At 45.7% G+C, this 20853-nt stretch overlaps 1 protein-coding gene across 2 annotated transcripts in view; it reads left to right on the top strand.

Moving 5' to 3' along the window:
* Positions 1-20183, top strand: part of CDH4 (cadherin 4) — a 424478-nt gene extending 404295 nt beyond the window's left edge. For both annotated transcript variants that reach the window (XM_017734475.1, XM_017734483.1), the window contains 6 exons: positions 1514-1656; positions 5580-5813; positions 6868-7101; positions 11257-11396; positions 13218-13382; positions 14747-20183. In XM_017734475.1, the coding sequence (XP_017589964.1) occupies positions 1514-1656; positions 5580-5813; positions 6868-7101; positions 11257-11396; positions 13218-13382; positions 14747-14953 (1123 nt within the window). In that variant the 3' untranslated portion in view covers positions 14954-20183. The remainder of the gene's footprint in view (positions 1-1513; positions 1657-5579; positions 5814-6867; positions 7102-11256; positions 11397-13217; positions 13383-14746) is intronic.
* The last annotated feature ends 670 nt before the right edge of the window (positions 20184-20853 follow it).

Raw genomic sequence — 20853 nt, 5'->3', positions numbered from 1 at the left:
TAGTTGAGTTGTTTCTTTCTAGGGCTTCCAGGACACACATTTTGTGCATCCACCAGCACTTAATTTCCAAACCCCAGTACAGTCTCTCTCCCTTTGCATCAGGACAGCCAATGCCCAGGTGTTGCAAGAAGCAGTGGGGTGTTTTTGGGGTCCTGTCTTTGTGAGATGTAAAAACAGGTATTTTAGTTTTTACTTCACAGTTGGCATTGGTGAGTTAGGAACAAAGATACCCAAAAGGCTAAGCCTACAGATCCATGATAAGCACTTCGCAGAGCTGATCCAGCTGCTAGAGCCTTGCATACAATTTTCAGTCTCTAAATAGTCTTTGATGAAACAGAGTTTTTACAAATAGAAGATGAGGAAGCAGGAGCATCTCCAGTAATGCACAGCTTGGCATGGCCAGTGTCACACCTCAAGTTATCCTCATTAGCCACAGACACATTCACAAAGCCAGCTTTAAGGCTGGATCCCTGGTCATTAAACAGACAAAGGGCAGGAGCCTCACCGCAGTGATATTGGAATGAAAACATCCCAAAGAGTCTAGCTCCATGAAATGTAATTCTATCCTTTGGCAGCGGTTTGTGCCAGCTGTGTGTTGCTTTCCTCTTCACATGGATTGACGCAGCTCAAGTTTCCCTTTGAGTTTCTGCTTCAAACAGCCCAATTCTGGAAAGGGATATTCACCAGAAGCCAGTAGTGCTCTCACCTGTGTATCTAATGATAATCATATCAAATTATCAGCAGGTCTGAGTTACCCATGAAATAAGCTCAGCTTCTGTTTGCTCATTTCAGCAATTTTTAGTCTGCCCATTTATTAGCTTCCAGTCAGATAGTTATGGTCCATCTCAGTTCAAACAGTACAAAACTGAGAGGTAGAAATCAAAAGCAATGAATTAAATAAAAGCAAGAAAACAAGCAAGTGAGAAAGATGAACTGAACACACTGATCTGGAGAACACAGGAAAAGTTTGCCCAAAACAAACCATGTTCTCAGCTGGTTGCATGGGACATGAATAGACAACAGCTGTGAGCTGACTGAGTATTTGGGAGGGGACTCTGGTGGTGTGGTATTTCCAAACTGTTGTTTATTCGTGGTGGGCAGAAAACAGGGATAACCTTGGCTTTAAAAACCTGTTTGCAGAAGGGCAAAGTCAGGAGCAGGACAGAGCAGGAATCCATTCTCTAATTCAGGCATACGAATGCAGTGGTCATTGCAGACCCCATTTCTCCTCATCTGCAAGATGTCAGGAAATGTCCTCTCCTAGCAGCAGGAAACAGGCATGTAAGTGCCACTTAGTGGAAAGAAAAACCTTTAAAACTAAAGAAATTGAAAAATTGAATAATTGTAAAGGTCAAAAACCGGATACTCAATTAGCATTGTGTTTGTCAACAAAACCAGTTATCCAAAGGTCCTTTGAATCATGGGTCAGGAGTCCAGAAAAAAACGTATTTCAAGCAATATTAAGGATATGTCAGTGAAAAGACTGCCATGTATTTATTTCCTTTCTCTGTAGATACTCTAAGCTGTCAGATCCTGCAAACTGGCTGAACATTAATGCCACAAATGGTCAGATCACTACTGCTGCTGTCCTTGATCGAGAGTCAGACTACATTAAGAATAATGTCTACGAGGCCACATTCTTGGCGGCTGACAACGGTGAGCCCAGGCTTCACATTGTTCATGCTTCAATAAGACTCTAATGTGATGCATTAAGAGAAATGATGCCCTGACAGAGTTGTCAGTATAAGTTATCTTTTTCCCAGGTTTTTATGGTCAAAAATGTGAAAGTGGGATGGGAAATTGCTGGAGTAAATTAAATGTGCGCAGTATACGGAGAGCGTTATTAAGGGAAAGGGAGGACAAATGGAAAATTGATTTGGGGAGCTCAGTGTAGCGGTGTAGCCTGAACTTCAAAAAGTGTCAAAGGGATGTGCTCTCCAAGGGGTGCCAAGCACACCGGTCCTGGTAATCCTCCCAAAGGCACTGATCAGAGCATTCAGGAAGCCTTCCATCAGGAAACCAGAAATAATTTTATGGGATGTCAGGAGGGTATTAAAAATAAGTCGGTGGCTTTCATAAAGGTGTGGCTGTCACTGGAGCCGGGCTCTTCCTGGCCACTGCCTTCCTGAGATGCGCAGCCGTCATCCGATCATCTCAGTGCTGGTGTGCTTATTACCAAAGCCACTGAGGCCACCCAGGTCTCTTGGAGAAGTCCTGTTGGCTCTTCTCTCCTCATTAAGGATCACTCAGTTCTTTTGGTCCAGTCAGCACTGAAAACTGCACTGGCCTCACTCAAGGGTGAGCAGCCCAGTGCTGCTGCCCTGCTTTTCTCTTTCTAATCCTGGTTAGGAGGAGTTGATGAACTTTGCTAACCACACCCAAATGTGGCCATTCTGGTATTTCATTCCTCAATTCTTGCAGCTGGAAAAAGCTCAGGAGTTTCCCAGGACAAGGAGAAGGCCTTCCTCCCCCTCACCCACCCTCACCTCCAGGGTGCTGAGCACTCAAACCAGAGCCCTGCTTCAGCAGCACAATTAAGTCTGGGCTTGGCTGTGAGCACCTAAGTATATTGCTCATACTCTGCAGGTGCTTTCAGGGCAGTGTTTGTGTGATCCCTCAGGCTGGAGGTGCCATGGCCATTATGAGCAGATTCAGTGGTGCTTGCAGGGCTAATGAAAACTTCCTCCCTCTGGGGCTCCGTGCATCACTTCAATCATTGCATCCCGAGTCACAGGGGCAAGGGAAACTCATGGAAGAGTTTCAGTGCTGAGGAGTTGTACCAAGAAGTGCATTTTACCCTTCCTTGTGCCTTGAATGGTAGGACTCACCCCACAGCCCCATCCTAAGCTTCCCCTCCATGAAGGCAGCCAGAACAGTGAAATTCAAAATATTCCCGAAAGGGTCTAGTGGTCTTCATCTGCAAAAGCCACAGGGCAGAACAGGTCAAATGAGTTGGCCAAGGCTGTTCACAGGTGCAGTGGTAGAGTTTGAACCCACCAACCTAATCGTCACCATCTGACCTTGCAAATCCCAGGCACTTGGTGCCACATGATGTGGAGTTAACCCCTTTCCTTGGCTGTGATGCTGATGCTGCAGTGCATCAGCGCCTCCACATCCATCATTTCAGCAGCTCAGAAAGTGAGGGCCTAGATAAATCTCTTTATTCTGTAAAATTAATCTATCACCAGTATATTGCAGCCATCAAAATGCACATAAAGCAACACCTTATTTAAAATTCTGTTTAGAGTGCTTAGGATAACAGCTAAAGTTCCATCTAGGCTAACAGACTCTTACCACATTTCTCCCAGGTTCCAGGTTCTCTGGCATCACGTACTCATCAAAGAAAAGCTTTGGGTCAAGGGTTTTGGGGGGGATTTTTCTCTCTTTCTTGAAGAAGCAGCAGCATCTTCTTTCCTTGAAGTTCTTTTTGCTGCTCTCAGTACATGATAAAGGAGAAGTTTAGCCAAATACTCCTTGGATGTGCTCTCTTTCTCTCCCTGGGCTACAGTGCAGAGGTACTGTCTTTAAGAAGAGTCTTGGCTGCAGTGTAAGGAGGGCAAAAGGGGAATCCTAATCAACAGCGTAGTTTTAACCTGGTTTCCGAGGAGACAGTCCCTTGGATCACACAGGTGTGGAGCCTGGCAGTGTTTGAACCCCGCAGCCAATTTCAGCCAATCTCCCAGGGAAGCTGAGAACTTAAATATATCATATTCCAACAGGTTTCAGGAAGCAGAGGGCTGAGCATGAAAACCTTGGCTTATGCCTTGCTGTGGGAATGCAGACACTGGCCCTGTGAAAAAGGCAGTGATAGAGAATGCAACAGTTACATGTACATGTGGAGGCTGTATATTCCTCTTCCTTTTGTCATTAGTATTTCAATCTTAATTTCAGGGATCAGACCAGCTTCTCTACTGGAGTCAGTGATACTATTGCAGTCCTCATCTCCTGAGGATAAAGTCCAAGGATCCTTCATCATACATCAGTACCTGCTTTATGTCCTTGCTCTCTCTGTATTAGACAGCTGAAATAATGTGAAATGTGCCATAGTTTGTAATATTTCACCATTTAAAGAATTGTTTACTGTTCATTTCTCCTGAAACTGCCCCAGAACTGCACTCAGGAACACAAAGGAACAAAAAAAACAGGACTCGGAGCCCAACAATACTCAATGGCCCAACAAAAGTGCATTTGTGTGTGCAGCAATTGCAGGTTATGTCAGCCACGTGCCAGTTAGTGTCTCTCAGGACTGAGGGTTTGTGTTCAGTCTGTCTCAGAGGTTACAGTGGGAGCCTTGCTTTTATCCCAGAAGATATTCTGGGTAACGTGGATGCAGTAAAATCACTTTGCTTGGTCCCAAAAGTCAGTTTTCATGTTCAGCCCCAGTATCCTGGTGGGCTGTCTGCCACTCCAGAAGCTTTCAAGGCTGATCAAAAGACATTGTTTTAGAAGGAGACCTACCCCATGCTTCCAAGATGAAAGGATGAGAGTCCATGATTGAAGAGCTTGTGTGGAAACCATGAAAAAAGGATTTCCAGAGTTCCTTCAGAATTTTTGAGGCTCCCTTGAGAAATGGAGGAAGGAATGTAGGAAGGAAAGTCTGAGGAAGCAGAAGCCTGGTGGGAAACTGGTTTGTGTAGTTTTGTATCTAGCACTGGGAGGAAGGGCCAGAACTGAAAATACAAACTTGAAAAAGAATTGCTGAAGCCATGCCGCCAGAGGAGAGAGGCAGGCAGAGGGCACGCCAACACAGAGCTGCCAGATAAATGTGTGGGGAGAGAAATGAAAAGCACTGCACCCTTTCTGGGAAGGCTGTTCTCCCCTGCCAGGGCAGATACTACTTTGTGTAAGTGGTCATTAGTCAGACAAATGTGCCTCTCCATCAAGAAGGGGCTGGAGGACCAGGACTGCCGTGCTGTGACATCCCTGCTGGTTGGGACAGATGTGGAGAGGATGGGGAACTGTGTATTGGGACATAACACTGCTGCTGGGGGTTAGTGGCATCACCCAATGTGTCTGGTGATGGCTCATACCGTGGGCTTTGAGCAGGACGTCTCACCACTAAAGCTAGGGCTGGGTGTGGGACATACTGGAGAGGTGGGCTTTCTTTGAAGCAGAGTAATGGTCTCAAAGCTGAAAACTTTCCAGCAAATGCTACAGTAAATGCTGACCCATGGGTAACACTATGTAGGTTTTTCTCCCCTCCAAGCCCTCTTTTTCCTCTTGTCAGCTCTCTTTCTAATGGTTTTTCTTCTTCCAAACAGCCATTACCAAGATTTGCAGGAGCAACTTGGCATCACCTGCTTGTAGTTTCAGGGTCTAGGGGCACTGCTGCAGGCTACAGATCTGCAGAACTCAACCTCCTGTTCTGCAGGAGCGAAAAACAGCAACATTAGGAGGCTTGGGGAAGTTTTAATAATACCACGTAAAGCAAGGGACCGTGAAAGTGCAGCATGTCCCTAATGAGGTCCAGGGAGGCAGGGTGAAAATCCTGGTTTATTGGGAATGGAAGGCAGAGAAGGGGCTGGTCCGTGGTGTTGCCAGTCCCTGGTGGCGGTCACAGGTCCGTGTCTCCCGTGCAGGAATTCCCCCCGCCAGCGGCACCGGCACGCTGCAGATCTACCTAATCGACATCAACGACAACGCTCCGGAGCTGCTGCCAAAGGAGGCGCAGATCTGCGAGAAGCCAAACCTGAATGTCATCAACATCACAGCCGCGGACGCTGACATCGATCCAAACGTGGGGCCCTTCGTCTTCGAGCTGCCAAGTGTGCCATCTGCGGTGAGGAAGAACTGGACCATCACACGGCTCAATGGTAAATGGGGCAGGCAATCCTGAGCACATTTGGGCTCTGGTTCACTAATGAGCCCACGTGCGGCTTCCAACTTCAAAACTTTCTCGCTTTTTTTATCTGATTTTTATTTTTTAAAGCACATTACGGCTGACATTATAGACAAGATAGTTAATCAGAAATGATTTGTATCAGACCTGCAGCATAACTCTAAGAGCCTTGGCACTTGGCTTTTTTTAATGCAGTTCATAATTATGAACAGTTATCAGTAGTGAACAGAGTATAAATCATCCATAATGGCCAAGGGGAAAAAAGCTATTATCAGTCTTCCTTATGTTCCTCCAGTGTAATTGTCATAAGCCACAATCAGGATCAATGTTCATTTCTCTGACCATAATTGCATAAAGGCAGCCTTTTAATTTACCATGGAACCAGGAGGGCTAGGTAAGTGTGAAGATTACCAGTATGTGAAGGATTTTTATATTGCAGAGTGCAGCCACAAATGGCCCTAGTTGCTCTGCTTATTGGTAGTTTCAGCAGAGGATGGAAAATATTGTGGAACTGTGGGCTGATTTTGGCTTCAAAGCTGGTCCCTCTCACTGAGGTCTGGCAGAGGGTGCCAGACCAGGGGCAACAACTTGTGCCATCACAGCTCCAGGCTCAATCCCAATGGGTTTACCTAGCTGTGCCTGTCATCAGTGGATTCCCAAAATCCTGAGGTGGGAGCGTGGGTGAGTGTAGAACCTGCCCAGTGGCCGGGGGCAGCCCAGCCTCAGGAAGCATTATCCATGTGTTCCTATTTGTGTTTGATGCCATTTTGAACACGTACAACTGGATTTGCAAATGGCTTCCAGGTAGGTTAGTGCAGCAGTGAGAACACACAGTATTTTGCAAAGCACGGGCTGGTTGTTGGCCAGACTGTTTGCCAGAGGTCTGAAGCTGTCCTGGCCAGGTGTGTTGTTGATAACCTCTTCTGCAGGGCTCAGAAGAGGGCTCTAGCAGAGAAACCCTGCACAAGTGCAGCTGCAAGGTTTTACCAGTGTCTTTCATCTGTCTGTCTGTCTGTCTGGGTGTGCAGGGGACTATGCCCAGCTCAGTTTGCGGATCATGTACCTGGAAGCAGGAGTGTACGATGTGCCCATCATTGTGACGGACTCAGGAAACCCCCCCTTGTACAACACCTCTGTCATCAAGGTGAAGGTGTGCCCGTGTGACGAGAACGGCGACTGCACCACCATCGGGGCCGTGGCTGCTGCGGGGCTGGGCACGGGGGCCATCATTGCCATCCTGATCTGCATCATTATCTTACTGAGTGAGTACCACAGGGCCTGCCCTAAAATCACACACTGCTTTGGGTTGGAAGGGACCTTAAAGCTCATCTCGTTCCAATCCTCCTGCCATGGGCAGGGACGCCTTCCACTATGCCAGGATGCTCCAAGGCTTGTGCAACCTGGCCTTGAACACTTGCAGGGATGGGGCAGCCATGGCTTCTCTGGACAACCTGTGCCACACCCTCACAGTAAAGAATTTCTTCCCAGTATCTGCTCTAAATCTATCCTCCTTCATGTTTCCCTGTTCCCTGTTGTCCTGTTTCTATAGCTGGCATTATTTACGCTCCATGCAGAGGGCAGATCCCTGAGCTTGGGCTGTGGGGGTGGTTCACACATCTGCATTCAAACCTCCTTCGCTGCAGCATCAGCAAAATGAGCTCTGCCTGCATCAGACCTGTCTTTCTAAGACTTCCAGTAGCTTTGCAAACATTATTACACCTGACAACAACTTGCAAGTAGTGAGTGTGATAGGATCCTCCATATTTTGCAGGAAAAGATTGAAGGCCCTTTCCAAATCCCTGTGTCAGGCTCTCCCATAGCTCTCATGTCCCTGGCTGGCTGTGGATATACTGGTTCCCAGTACCAGATACACTGGTTATTAGGGTCTGGCTAGTCCCTTTCAGAGCCAGTGCATAACTGTGTTTTTCTGGTTGTTCCAAGGAAAAGAAGAATGGTAGTTATTCCCGTTGCTTTTTGAATGACCTCAGATTGGAGGATCATGGGGGATTATGAGTGTTTTTAGAGGAAGGATCCCCAATTTGTCAGGGACGCTGGAGGACTGGGGATACATCACAGGTAAAGACTGGCCATCCCTTTACTCAAGGCAAAACTATCCCTTTTGCCCAGGAATGCTGTCAGTCCCAAGCTTCCATGAGCATTACCAATAACCATGTGTGCGCACACTTAAAAATAAAAATTCTATCATTATAACTTCAAGCAGGAGTTGGCACAGTAGGAATAGATAAAAACAAGCACTGAAATGAACAGTGAGGTAAATATTCATCAAGAAACACAGAGTGAATCCATGGGACTCTCATTAAAGCTAATGGGAGTTATGGTGCTAAATCACATTTAATTTTTACCCCCAGTGCATCTAAACAGAGAGCAGACAGAGCGACGTATGCTCCAAATGTCACCTAATGGGGCCATGACATGGTACATTAGGAGAATGGGTCATCCCTGGACAGACATCCACATCCCGAGCCAGTGGTGGGAATGTATTGGTGTGTAATTGATCTGCTGGATCAGGATGGAGAGTGAGCAAGGAACTAGGTGTTTGTGCTGACCCTGCTCCTCTCCTAGCCCAGCCAAGCTGCTGGAGCATCCCTGTGCCTGTTCCTGCCCTTCGTTCCCAGTTTTGGCTGCCCCCTTCAGCCGGGGTGGATTTTGGGGCACTGTGGTCGCACACCCCGATGAAGATGAAGATGTAGATGTTCATCAGCCCCACCTCCTTTTGCTATGCAGGTTTGCTGTTTCCCCTGGGCTCAAAGTTTGCATTGGAGCCACAGAGGTGATTAACACAGGTCTTCTTTTTGCTGCTCTTGAATAAATCCAGTGCTAAAATACAATTTTAAACGGTTGAAAATCCTATTGACTGAAATTAACTTCAGCTGAAGGACATTTGATTTAAGAGATTCCTCTTTCCATTTTCAGATACATTATCCCATTTTAAATTACGGGTTTTATTACAAAAGCTTATTTTTACATTCATTGTAATTCTAATTGACTTTTTTTTTTATCTTGGAGAGCTGCAAAGCACTGTATCAGTGATGAAAAATGTAATTTGCAATGATCAGTTTTACAGTTACATCCTTCCAGTGTTTTGCCTCCTTTGTATCTGTTTCATATCATGACCTCTAAACAATAGCCTAGAAAAAGGCAGATGGGGGATTTTCTTGTGCTATTTGTCCATTTTAGAGTCAGTAGGTCAAAGTTGGATGACTCTAAGAGGAAGAAGAAGCAAGGGGAGAGATCCAGGATTGCTCCTGTGAAGGAAGTTTATGCCTTTACCTTTGCTCAGAGGGGTTTTTTTCTTCTTCTTGCTACCTGATGTATTAGCTGCACAAATAACACATTTAGAAGAGCAATGCAGTAAAAAATTGTGAAGGGTGAAGACAATAGATTTCAAGGAAAACTACATGCAGAGCGAAAATGGTTCTAACAGCAGTAATAGCACTTCCCATTCTGCAGAGTGAATAAAAGGAAGGAGAGTGCACTACATCCACCATTGACACTTTGAAGGTCTTTTTTTTTTCCAAGGTAGCTCTAAAGGCATTAATGACACAGTTTTTTCCACAAGTGCATGAAAAAGTATCATTAAAAAAAAAAAAAGGAAATAAAAAGATAAACCCCGGTAACCATTATAATATTGTCTTTGTGGACCAGTCAGGTATCTTGTTGTGAGAGACTTGAAAATGAACAATGAGAAAAGGAGTTCAAATAGTCTGCTAAATAGCTGAGGTTTTATATTGCAGATAAGAGTTACATATTCTTTCCTTTTCTTTTTTTCTTTCTTGAATAGATCTAGGATAAGCATTAAAGAAATGCTGAACTATCTGAAAACAATTCTGTTAGCTGGCAGGCAGGGATGGCCGCCAGTTGGCACACAATGGCGGTAATTAGCTGTCTGGTCCTCTTCGCTCACTTCACTGAATGCCTGTTGGGTATAAACACTTTGGTGCTGGGAGGAAGAATCTGGATCCTCCTAACCACCTCGTCCTGCAAGCTGGATGGCCCATCCATGTGCCCGGGGTCTGGTCTCAGCTAAAACCTGTGAACTTTGGGATCTCGCATCCTGCCTGGGTTTGGTTGTGTTGGCTGCGTTGCTTTGGCACAGTTGAGGGTTGACCCAGGTGAAATGAACATGGGACACTTGTTCCCACATCCACTGTCCATCCATTGATCTCTTCTCCTGCAAATTGCCACCGTTGCAGCTCAGCATGGGGCTTGCATGGAGAATGGGGGGGGAGGGCAGACAGTGGGAGGTGTAACTGCATCAGCTGCCCAGGCTTAACTTCATCCTTCATGGCATTATTTGCAGCTACTGAGTACAAGAATGAAAACAAACATTTAACACATTCTTGAAGAAGACAAGATCTGGCTGCCTTATGTTAGTGGAGACTTGAGTTCCCAGGTCGTCTTCCATGCAATAATTCACAGGGATCACACAGCCCCTGGAACAAGGGTGTCCCTTTGGAGGGTGAGGTTGTGGAGCAGTGAGGCAGTGTTTCCTGTGGGTAAAGTTAGGAAGGGAAAAATTTCTCATGATTCAAGAACTGCTCATCTCTCTCTGTTACTGTACTGAGAGAGATTAGCCAAGCCTGGCATGTGAATGCTGATGCCCGAGGAGCTTGGCTGTGTGCTACCAGATATGCTCTCCCTCGTTCTGCAAAGCTAGCCCTGCTTTTTGAAAGGATTTCAGATGATCTGAGATTTGCTTTCCAAGTCGATGGCCAAATGTATGTGCTAATGTCCTGGCTAATCTGATCTCAGAAGTCTAAAGAGCCTCCTTCATGGACCAAAGAAGAATATGAGGGAGGCCAAATTGGATTACAGGACCCAATGTTGTGCAGCCTCCCTAGATCAGTCTTGCCTGGCCAACTGCAGTAAACAGCAGAGACTGTCACAGTCAGGGCTTGTGACCTGAATGGGCTGAACCTGTGCCATGCTGCTGGAACAGCCCCTTGTGCACAAATTTGGGGTATCTGTACCCATTTCCTTCTCTGCAGCTCTCTTCCCTCCATCTTTACTTTATGCCCCTGAATAAAATAAAGGTGGTAATCTAATCCTGAAAACTCAGCATTTAGATCAAATATTTTCAGAAAGCTGCAGTTTTCACACTTTCTGGTTTCTTCTCCTTTGATTTTGTGTTTTACTCCTGATATATATCAGCTCAATCAGCCTCGGTGATGGATCTTAAAGAAACTTTTGTAGTGGGATTCTGTCACAGTATTTACAGCTCTCACTGATCTGTCCTTTAAAAATTAGACCATGCAATAGCTTAACATTTTATTCCTCCTGCCAGCAGCCAGTGAGGTTCTCTGCAGTGGGCAGGGGCAGGTGAGATGTTAGGACACTCTCAGCCTGGCCTCGTGCTGCAGGAGGTCCCAGCTCACCCAGCTTCCTCCCCATTGCAGCCATGGTTCTGCTCTTTGTGGTGTGGATGAAGCGCCGGGAGAAGGAGCGCCACACCAAGCAGCTCCTCATCGACCCCGAGGACGACGTCAGAGACAACATCCTCAAGTACGACGAAGAGGGAGGTGGAGAGGAGGATCAGGTGAGAAGAGCCCGTGAGTTGTGGCCAAGGAGCAGCTGTGCAATCTGTACTCTCAAACAGGCAGAAACCACATTATCTTCAGTAAAATTCATGCAAAGGATTGTGTTCCTTTATTTATGACCAGGCAGCTTTATTGGCTTCCCTGGTGTGGTGAGAGCCAGCAGGTCCAGGAGATTCAGGATATTACTGGGACACTCTCCTGTTCAAGCAGGACCATGCCAGCAGGCCAGTGCCATGTGGATTTTTCTACCCCCTAGGCAATTTCCTGGGGAAGAACTATAAATCACTCAATTGACACTCATGTTCAAATTGTATTTCTGTTATTTAAGTCATTAAAATTGTGTATTTTACCAGAGATCTTCATAAAACCAGCCAGCAGCTACTGCCCTGCCCAGCCCTGTGGCTGCAGGCTCTTGCCTTGGCTTGCTTGAGCCTTGAGCTTCCGTGGGCTTTCCCTGCATTTACTTAATCATCTCTAATGTGCCTTTAATATCTTTTAATTTCTGGACATGGTTTGTGAGAAGTGTCTAAAGAGATTTGGGGATTTTCTCTTTCACCACGAAGTGCACAGTGGCAAAGCTTTGCTGGGTGACAGAGCCCTGAGCCACAGGCTGCCTGAACATGTCAGATTTCCTCCAGTGGTTCTTCCTACAGACACCGATGCTGGTGTTGCATGAAAACTTCCCTCGCCTGAGATATGCTTTTCCACTGCTACGTGTCCAATTCCTGAGCTAAAATAGCAAAGTTTGCTCACTCACGTTGAAGTCACCAGTTTTTTACTCCTACCAAATGCGAGTAAAGAGCCCAGGACACTCTCAGGTGTGATCTTCATGCAAATTGTGTGACTGTACACTGCGTAATGGCTTTATTTTTGCTTGTTGAATTGGACTGCGTGGTTCCAGGTCAGTGCTTAGGGATCCCACAAAACCACTACAGCACATCCTGCCCTGGAGGTCCAGGTGGCCTCCAAAGACGAGCGGGCGAGCCCAGTGAGAGCTGCCATGGCAAACTTTGAGGCAGGAGTTTACCCAAATCTTGAAAAGTTCTTATTCCACAGAAAAATCCTCACAATTAGCATTTCTTTTTTTCTTGTTGCTGTCAAGTTATTTATAAATGTTGCTCCTGGAGATTCAATCATCCCCGTCTGAGCACAAGGATAGTTTTCCTGGTAGAACATGAAGTATCTGGTTTCAGGCAACTACACTGTAGGCTTAAATATTTTAGAAAGGATTCATTAAAAATAACAGCAAAGGAAGAGCAGCAAAACACCATTACCTACATGAATACATTTTTAATGAAATATTACCTGGTTCTCATTTCGTGATAGAAACCTATTCTGTTGGGATTTTTCACAAGCAAAACGAGCATAATTACTTTGAAAGGCCTACATGCATAAATACAATACACATTTTAATGTTTTTACTTCTGTAGAAACATAATTGCAATAACATGTCTACCAACACTGTGTCTCTACATTATATTATGTCTTTTGTCAAAAAAGTTATGCATACACCTGTGCACACACAAACAAAAGCCAGGGGTTTGTCCCAAATATTTAGAGGCTGTGTGAAATATTCAGAAAATATTTAAATACTTGATCTGATTTATAAGATACACTCTTAGGAGGTCAGTTTTATGAGTTACTCAGAGGTGAAATTTATCTGTAATTTAGATAGAGGTGCTACATATCCGGGGATAAGATTTGCCATCGAACTTCAGCTGAAACAGAATTAGAGCCCTCGACTTGTTTGCACACTGAGTGAGTAGGTGATCTGAACAAAAAGCTCTGGGTTTCACACTGTGTCTTCCCATTTGTCACAGGATTACGATTTAAGCCAGCTCCAGCAGCCAGAGACCATGGATCACGTGCTGAACAAGACACCCGGAGTCAGAAGGGTGGATGAAAGACCTATTGGTGCTGAACCGCAGTATCCTATAAGACCAGTAATCCCACATCCGGGGGATATTGGTGATTTTATTAATGAGGTATGTTCTATAGGAGGTCCTGTGTCACATCTTCAAAGCTTGATTAGCCAGCTAAAGTCAGGTTTCCCTGACTGCACAGACCAAGTGGTGTTACTGCTCACACCAGAAGTCTGATGCCAGCCAGGGAAAGGATTGGCGTGAGCAAAGTATGCAGGGCTTAGCTTAATGAGGGCATTGAACCAGCAAAAAGCCCAAGATTTCTGTCCTGTGGGTGTCACAAACACCATGCTTTTCAGCACCCGGGCAGAGTGAGCCATTTGTGGCTCCTGGACTTGTAATTATTTCAGCGGTCTGTGCCTTCCTCGTAAGCTCTGTTTGGTGTAAAGCCTCAAAGAGTTTGCAGCACAGAGAGACTCAGATCAGAGAGAGCTGCTTTATTTTATGTTAGATTACTGCTCCTTTATCTGCCTGTGCAAATATCTATCCATTTGGTATTTCTTATCTCAGTTTTGAGTGATTGAGTGGTTACAAACCAATCAATGCATTATTTCCTCCGAGGCAAAGCATGCTATCCATTTCCTAAGCCAGAAAAATAAATGTTACAGCCATTTAATTCTATTATTACATGCATTTCCTGCTGTGCTTTTCTCATTTTTATCATTAAAATCCCTTCTTCCTTTGTCCCTTTGCCCATCCTTCACTCACATTTACACACATCCATGCTTGTGAAGACTCGCTCTTCTTACACACGCCCCTGCTGCTGAAACCAGCTCCCATCTCCCCACGCTAAGGCCAGGGCTTCTGAAGGTGGGAATGTGGAACATTTGCTTTATTGCAGGGCTATTCCACCAGGCTTTTCCTGACGCTGGGCTCTGCAGCAAAGCAATTTTTTTTCTCCATATCCCGAGGCCATTTCCATGGCCTGCCTACACTGCTGCCCACACCGCAAGGAGTAGCAACACTCCCCAGCCCTCAGCCCAGGATTCTGCACCCCACACCTGCCCTAATTGCAGAATTTGCTTTTTTTATTTTGTTTTCCTAAAGGAATGAAAATCATCAGAATTAAAATATTGGTGGGAGAAGAAGGGTGCTGGTTTTTGTTTCATTGGCTAAGCCGGAAATCTCAACAGGCAACCCCAGAAAAGGCACACTGGCTGGAACAGAAAGCTTTCCAGATCCAGAAAAGGATCAACAATGGAAATAACTCCCCTGCCACTCAATACAACTCCTTTTCAGGGACACTGGGAGTTACTGGGTTTTCTGCTGGGGGCAGCTGAAAGGTCTCTACCCAGAGGTGCATCTGGGAAGCCCTGGGACCCTCATTTTTCTCTTTTAGCTTTGCTGCAGGGATCGCAAACATCCCCCCAGCCCAGACCCCATCAAACCCCGTGGTGGGCATTAACACCATGTGTTCACCCCCCCAGGGCCTGCGTGCGGCCGACAATGACCCCACAGCCCCCCCCTACGACTCCCTGCTCGTCTTTGACTACGAGGGCAGCGGCTCCACCGCCGGCTCCGTCAGCTCCCTCAACTCCTCCAGCTCCGGGGACCAGGACTACGACTACCTGAACGACTGGGGGCCCAGGTTCAAGAAGCTGGCGGACATGTACGGGGGAGGAGAGGAAGATTAAACTGACCTCATCTTATTAAAAAAAAAAAAAATTAAAAAAAAAAAAAAGAAGAAGAAAAAAAGTTTAGGAATTAAAAAAAAAACAAAACATGAAACCCACAGACAACGTTAACAAAAAGAGCCGATGCAGGAGCAAGAACTGTACAGATGTGGCAGCTTTTTTAATTAATATCCCCTGCTGACTGTATTGTTATTTTTAGTGGTGATATAGGAGGTTTCTTTTTTCCTTTTTTTCCTTTCTTTTTCTTTTTTTTTTCTTAGAATATTGAGCTGTCTCGCATGAACACTTGTCTCTGCTGCAGGTTTCTTTTTGGGTTTTTTTTTTGTTTTTTTAATGTCAGCTGGGATATTGCTCGTTTACCTGCTTTATGACTAAAGAGAGTGAAAGGCACTCTGTCTTAACTTGAATTTCTTAGAACAGAAGCACTGTTTTTAAAATATATATATATATATATATTTGAAAGTGCCTTTTGGTGCATGTGTCAGATTCCCTTCAATCTCAGGAGTGATGAAAACAAACATACAACCATCCTGGGCAGCACTCCCTGTGACCCTAAGCCAGTTCTAGCTGGGAAGGAGTTAACAAAAAGGAACTGTGGAGATTGTTTCTTTTTTGCCTTTTTTTGTTTCGTTTGGTTTTGTTGGTTTTTTTAAGGGGGTGATTCATTCTGGGGTGGAAGAGGATTGGGGTGGGGGGGGAAAGATGTTTTGAGTCAAAATCTTAACAGCCATCTTTAAGCCTCAGCAGGTGGTGAACTAGTCATCATGTTGTATATAATTCAGTGTTATCAGATGCAAAATACTGACCGGGGGCTCTGCTGGCCCCTGGTCACACTCAATGTAGCTGCATAGAACTATAGCATTGATAAAGCCTTTGGTTATTGCAACAGGAATCTCCGACAGCCCTTGCCTAAACCCTACAAAGTAAATCGTGACATGACCAAAGGCCCATCTGTTTGTTTTTCTGCTATCACCGTGTTTTGGCTCCCACGACCTCGTGAGCGACGGACACAGCGGCGGGGTGAGGTGGTGGTGGTGGTGTCCCACATCCCTGAGGATGCCCAGCACCGGTGCTGCTCTCCTGGGCTGAGGCAGGGCTTGTGCGGCGGCTCCGCTCGCGGCCGAGGCAGGGAGAAGGACAGGGACAGGTTACCCACACTCTTCCCATCCGTAAGTATGGAGTTAGTCTAGTACCACATTAATGCCTTGGAGCATTAGTAGCCAAAGCTCAACAACATCGTGTAACTCAGCTAATGTGTGTCCTTTCTATTTGATGGGTAGGCGCTGCTATCTGTAGTAAATGTGTTTTTTTGGAGAAGAAGTGCAACGAGGGCCTGTTAAGTATCTTGTGGTTAATATGCTCAAGCATTGCCAAGTAAGCAAGAGGTTTCACAGCATCCAGGCATAATTCAACATCAGTATTATAAATGGTAGCAAACTACCTAGTTTATATGTAGGGTCAGTTTAACCAATAACAAATAGTTATTAGCATTTTTTATTACATTTTTCCTTTACTGATTTGGACTAGTGGGTTTATGTCTAATGTTTGTAAAATGATTTAGACTGCATGGATGTGTAATATAAACCACATTTAATGGATTATGAGCCACTTAATTAATGTGCTATGAAATCTTGGATTACCTGTGTTTTATATTCTGCAGACGATTTTGCAGTGGGTTCGCTAAAACTTGTAAAAGTGCTTAGATATATTTTCCTTTAAATCCAAGAATGTGCACAGTATTGGAAGGTGATTATCCGGGGGATAATCATGCTTTTTTTGATATCTCTATTAATTCTCAAGTTGAATGCTAAGAGTTAAAGGGGGGGAGGCGGGGGGAGCGAGCGCGTGCACATGAGAGCGAGAATGAGAGGACGAGAGTTTGTGGTGATGAGTGGGCGCCTTTCAGAGGGTAAACTGGGCTGCAAGATCGTCTCTATAGATTTTTGAAATGCTCCTAGTGCATTTTATATTTCATTGTATCATATTTTCTATAAAATGCAATTTCTGTAAATTAATGAGCATTTGAAATGTGTCTTGTATGAAGTGGAATGTGGTAAAAGTCTGCCCGAGGGGACTTCAGCATTACCAGGATGTTATTAATTACTGAGGGTGAGATCTTTCTTTTTGTCTTGGTCAGTCAGTTGGTCAGTCAATGGGTCAGTTTGTCATGGCTTGGAGAGCAAACTCACTCTCACCCAGGGTTCTTGAGGAAACCAGGAGGCAAAAGTGTGGACCTCAGAGGAGGGGGACGGCGCTGATGGCAGCAGCAAGGTGAGGATGTCACACCACAGGCATAGGCTGGCAGCACGTGACAGTTTTCCGGTTCCTATTTTGTAGTTGTGATCTCAGTCGTCTCGTGTGACCACCATGAAAGTCTTGGTTTGCTTCTGCTGTGTGCCGTCCCCCTCCTCTTGACCACTCTTGGCAAACCTCACAGCCTGTCCCCAGCTGCCTGGCACAGAGGCTGCATGGTCCCACAGCCTCTGTTCCTTACCCATGGCACTCTTGATTCTTCTCCTTTTCTTTTGGAAAAGCCATGGGCTGGAGTATTTCACCACCGGGGCTTTGCACCTCTGCAGAAACTGCCCAGGCACAGGCATAGTGAATAATAAAAATGCACTTGGTGTTTCTTGCTGCTGGTGTCCGTCGCCGTAACCTCATCACCGACACAGGAGAAGGATTCAGCTCGAGGGCTGGGTGATGCCGATGGTTCTCCGTCCATTGGGTTGGTGCCATTGCCTCCCACCTCCGTGCGGCTCCTGGAACACTCATGTGGATCCCACAATGCCAGGTCTCTGCTGTGAGCTGTGCCCTGCCATCCACCTGGCACCACTTACCTGGGAGCAACAGCTCAATCCCTGCTCCAGAGCGCTTGGTGCTTGACATCCTCTGTGGCTTTGGCTGGGATGAGGATTTCAGGTAGGGAAAGGGCTGGCAGCGGTGTGGGACAGCAGCTCCGGGCCATCGGCAGCGCACACAGTCCCCAGCGGTGAAAGGAGCGACTTAGCCATGAAGGGGATGTTGTCTGACTTCAGCTTGCCTAAACATTTCAGGTTTTTAAGAACATTTATGCAACCTAAGTCAAACAAAACTGTTTGAGCGATTAAAAGTAAACCAACCTGTTTCCATTGGCGGCTTTTTTTAAAATCAGCGGATATTTTTTCTGCAGCATTTGCAGTCCAGCCATTCCAATCCCATGAGCCTATAAATCAAACCAACCAGGTTATTGTGTTTTGACCCAGTTCTGCTCAGTCTCCCTCTGCAGGACTTCTCCCTCCTCTTCCTTATTTTTCTCTTCCCCTTTCTCCTCCCTGCATCCTGACCCCCTGAGTCTTACAGCCCCACAAGCAGCAGCAGCAGCATCAGGCCCCTTTTCTCACAGTGAGACCAGTGTAAGGTAAGCACGGGGCACATCCAGCAATGAAAACAGATAACTTTTTACAAACCTCTCTGCTTCCTAATATTACTGATGGTTTGTAATCCAGCTAAGGAAATTTACGTTAATCCAAGGGGTCCCATTGACAAGATTGCCATCACTCTGTACCCCTCTGATCCTCATTGATGTGACATGGTGACAACCAGCTGCAGCTGGAGGTGATGGTGACTCAAAAGGAGCTGTGGTGAGCAAAGAACCCTTTGGCTGAGCCTGCAGTTGCTGTTAATTCTGAGAAGCCACAGGAGGCTTTAGTGCATTGAGACCAGAGTCCCTGTTCCCTGACTAATCTAAACTAAAACATTACACTAACTGAAGAAGTGATCCCCACTCTTTGTACACTACAAGGCAGTGGGGAAGGACTTGATTTCAGGCAGGTGGAGGGGATCCTGTCCCTAAAACACCACTGTCCCGCCCTATTACCCCATAGCACTGCCAGGGGACACCACCACAGCTCTCCCAGCTGTCTAAGGGATGGGGACAGTGAGTTCCCAGGGCACTGGGGCTGGACACGTCTGGTGGTCTCCCTACCCCCTAAGGATGAGGATTGCACATCCCCAAGCCAGGGACCGTGCAGATCCAATGTCACAGCTGTACCCATAGCCACCCCTGGCAGAACATGACCCACAGCCCTGGTGGTCTGTTTATCGTGTAGCCTAAAATTGGGAGCCACATCAGTCGCAGAAATGCTTTGCAGGGCAAGGAGGAGATTCGGCAGGTAATAATGACAGTAAATAGGCAACTCTGTTCTAGGTGTCCCACATTCTAGTCATGGTTTCGCTTCTGGTTTTGTATTTTTTTTTCCATTTTTTTTCCCTTCTTTGTTGGACCAGGCGATGCCGTTGGCAGTTCTACAATGGTGATGGGGTTTTTAGGGATAGTCAAGTCCAAATCCAGTCTTTAGAGGTGGGATTTCAGAGGTGGCTGTATCGCCTGTAACTGCTCCACGTAGGGTGGACGCTCAGGTATTGAAGAATGGTAATGGTCAGTGCAGCGTCTGTACCACACAATATGCCAAGATTGCAACTTTGTTTAATCTAAAAAAAGAAAAACATTAATTAAAGGTAAAATACAGAACGTTTATTTGTGATGTCTTTTGGAGTTCTTCATTGTAAGTGTGAAAAAAAATATTGGGGGAGGGGGGAAATGCTGTGTCACGACAAATGCAAGTGTATAAAACAGCAGCCAGACAACGTAGGTGTCTCCCACGCAAATTAACTCGGTTTCATGGGAAAATAAAAGTTCTTTCCAGTCCACTCCAACCCCACATACAACTGTTCACACACAGTGTACATAACGTAGTTAGTGCTTGAAGCTACAAATCTAATAGGGGAAAAAACAACAACAACATATAGATGTATAATTGGAGCACTTTCTTTTTATTTTTTTTTTATTTTAATGATGATTTTGCATGTTTCCTTTCCGATGGAGAAGCTGTGTAGCAGCCCGCATGAGTGTGGTTGTTCTCAAGGAAGACTTCTGCTGTTCTGCTGTATTCACGCTGAAGCGCAAAAGCAAAAGTTTGCGTCCGTTAACCCAGTTCAGAAACCTTTTTTTGTAACGTCAACAGCACAAATATTTTGTATTGTTGTTTGTACCATTTTTGTACCAAAAACAAAAGAGGAAAAAAAAAAAAAGGGAAGAAAGTAAATGTTTTCAATGTGTTTTTAGTGCCACTGCAATCTTGGTTTCCAAACTGAGTGACAGGTTTGCTGATTTATTGTGTATCAAAGCTGAACTGGCGCACTGACGCCTGGCTCCAGTGTAATAAAAATAAAGTCCCCCTTTTGAATAGTCTCACTTGCTTTTTTATTATTTTTTTTTTAATTTTTTTTTTAAATTTCATTTTCCTTCCCCGCATGTCCACCCCAAGCTCAGTCACTGCTCATGGCCCTTATACTCACAGTGAGACAGCAAGGGGCGGTCTGGCTGCAGGTGTGGGTCCAGGTGCACAGACACCAGTGGGGTTTTTGGAGATCCTGTGTGCTCCTGCAGGAATTTGCATTCATTCATTAAAGGCAGGAGCATGGCTCTCCTCTGGCCCGTGTCGTTGTTTGGATTATGGATGAGGTGGTGCAGGTTCCTCACACATCCCAAAGCAACCCATTTCTGCTGCACTAAACTGTTGGTGCAAATAGTTGGGTGGTGATTCCACTCCTGCAGCACCAGATCTTTGTGCTTCACTGCAATTCCAGCATATTCAGGGGTCTTTACTTGCTGCTAACACATTGATCACCCCTGACTGCTACATCAGGACATCCAGCCCCTCCACCTGCCCACTGCCCTTTGACTGCCAGGGAGCAGGAATGGTCCAAAAAGGTCTTAAGGAATGACTGAGCACCCTGGGCCAGCTGATGGCTTGCAGAGGAAACCCGAGCTTCCTTCTCCCAGTTGTATTTCTCCACCTTCTCTGCAAGTGCAGGAGCAAAGTCACGACTGGAGATGCTGCTGTAGGTGAGTGTGCAAA

The sequence above is a fragment of the Corvus brachyrhynchos genome, unplaced genomic scaffold (assembly GCF_000691975.1).
Source record: "Corvus brachyrhynchos isolate BGI_N302 unplaced genomic scaffold, ASM69197v1 scaffold10, whole genome shotgun sequence".
Lineage (NCBI taxonomy): Eukaryota > Metazoa > Chordata > Aves > Passeriformes > Corvidae > Corvus > Corvus brachyrhynchos.
Note: the sequence above shows the minus strand (reverse complement) of the source record. Positions and strands in the feature narration are given on the sequence as shown.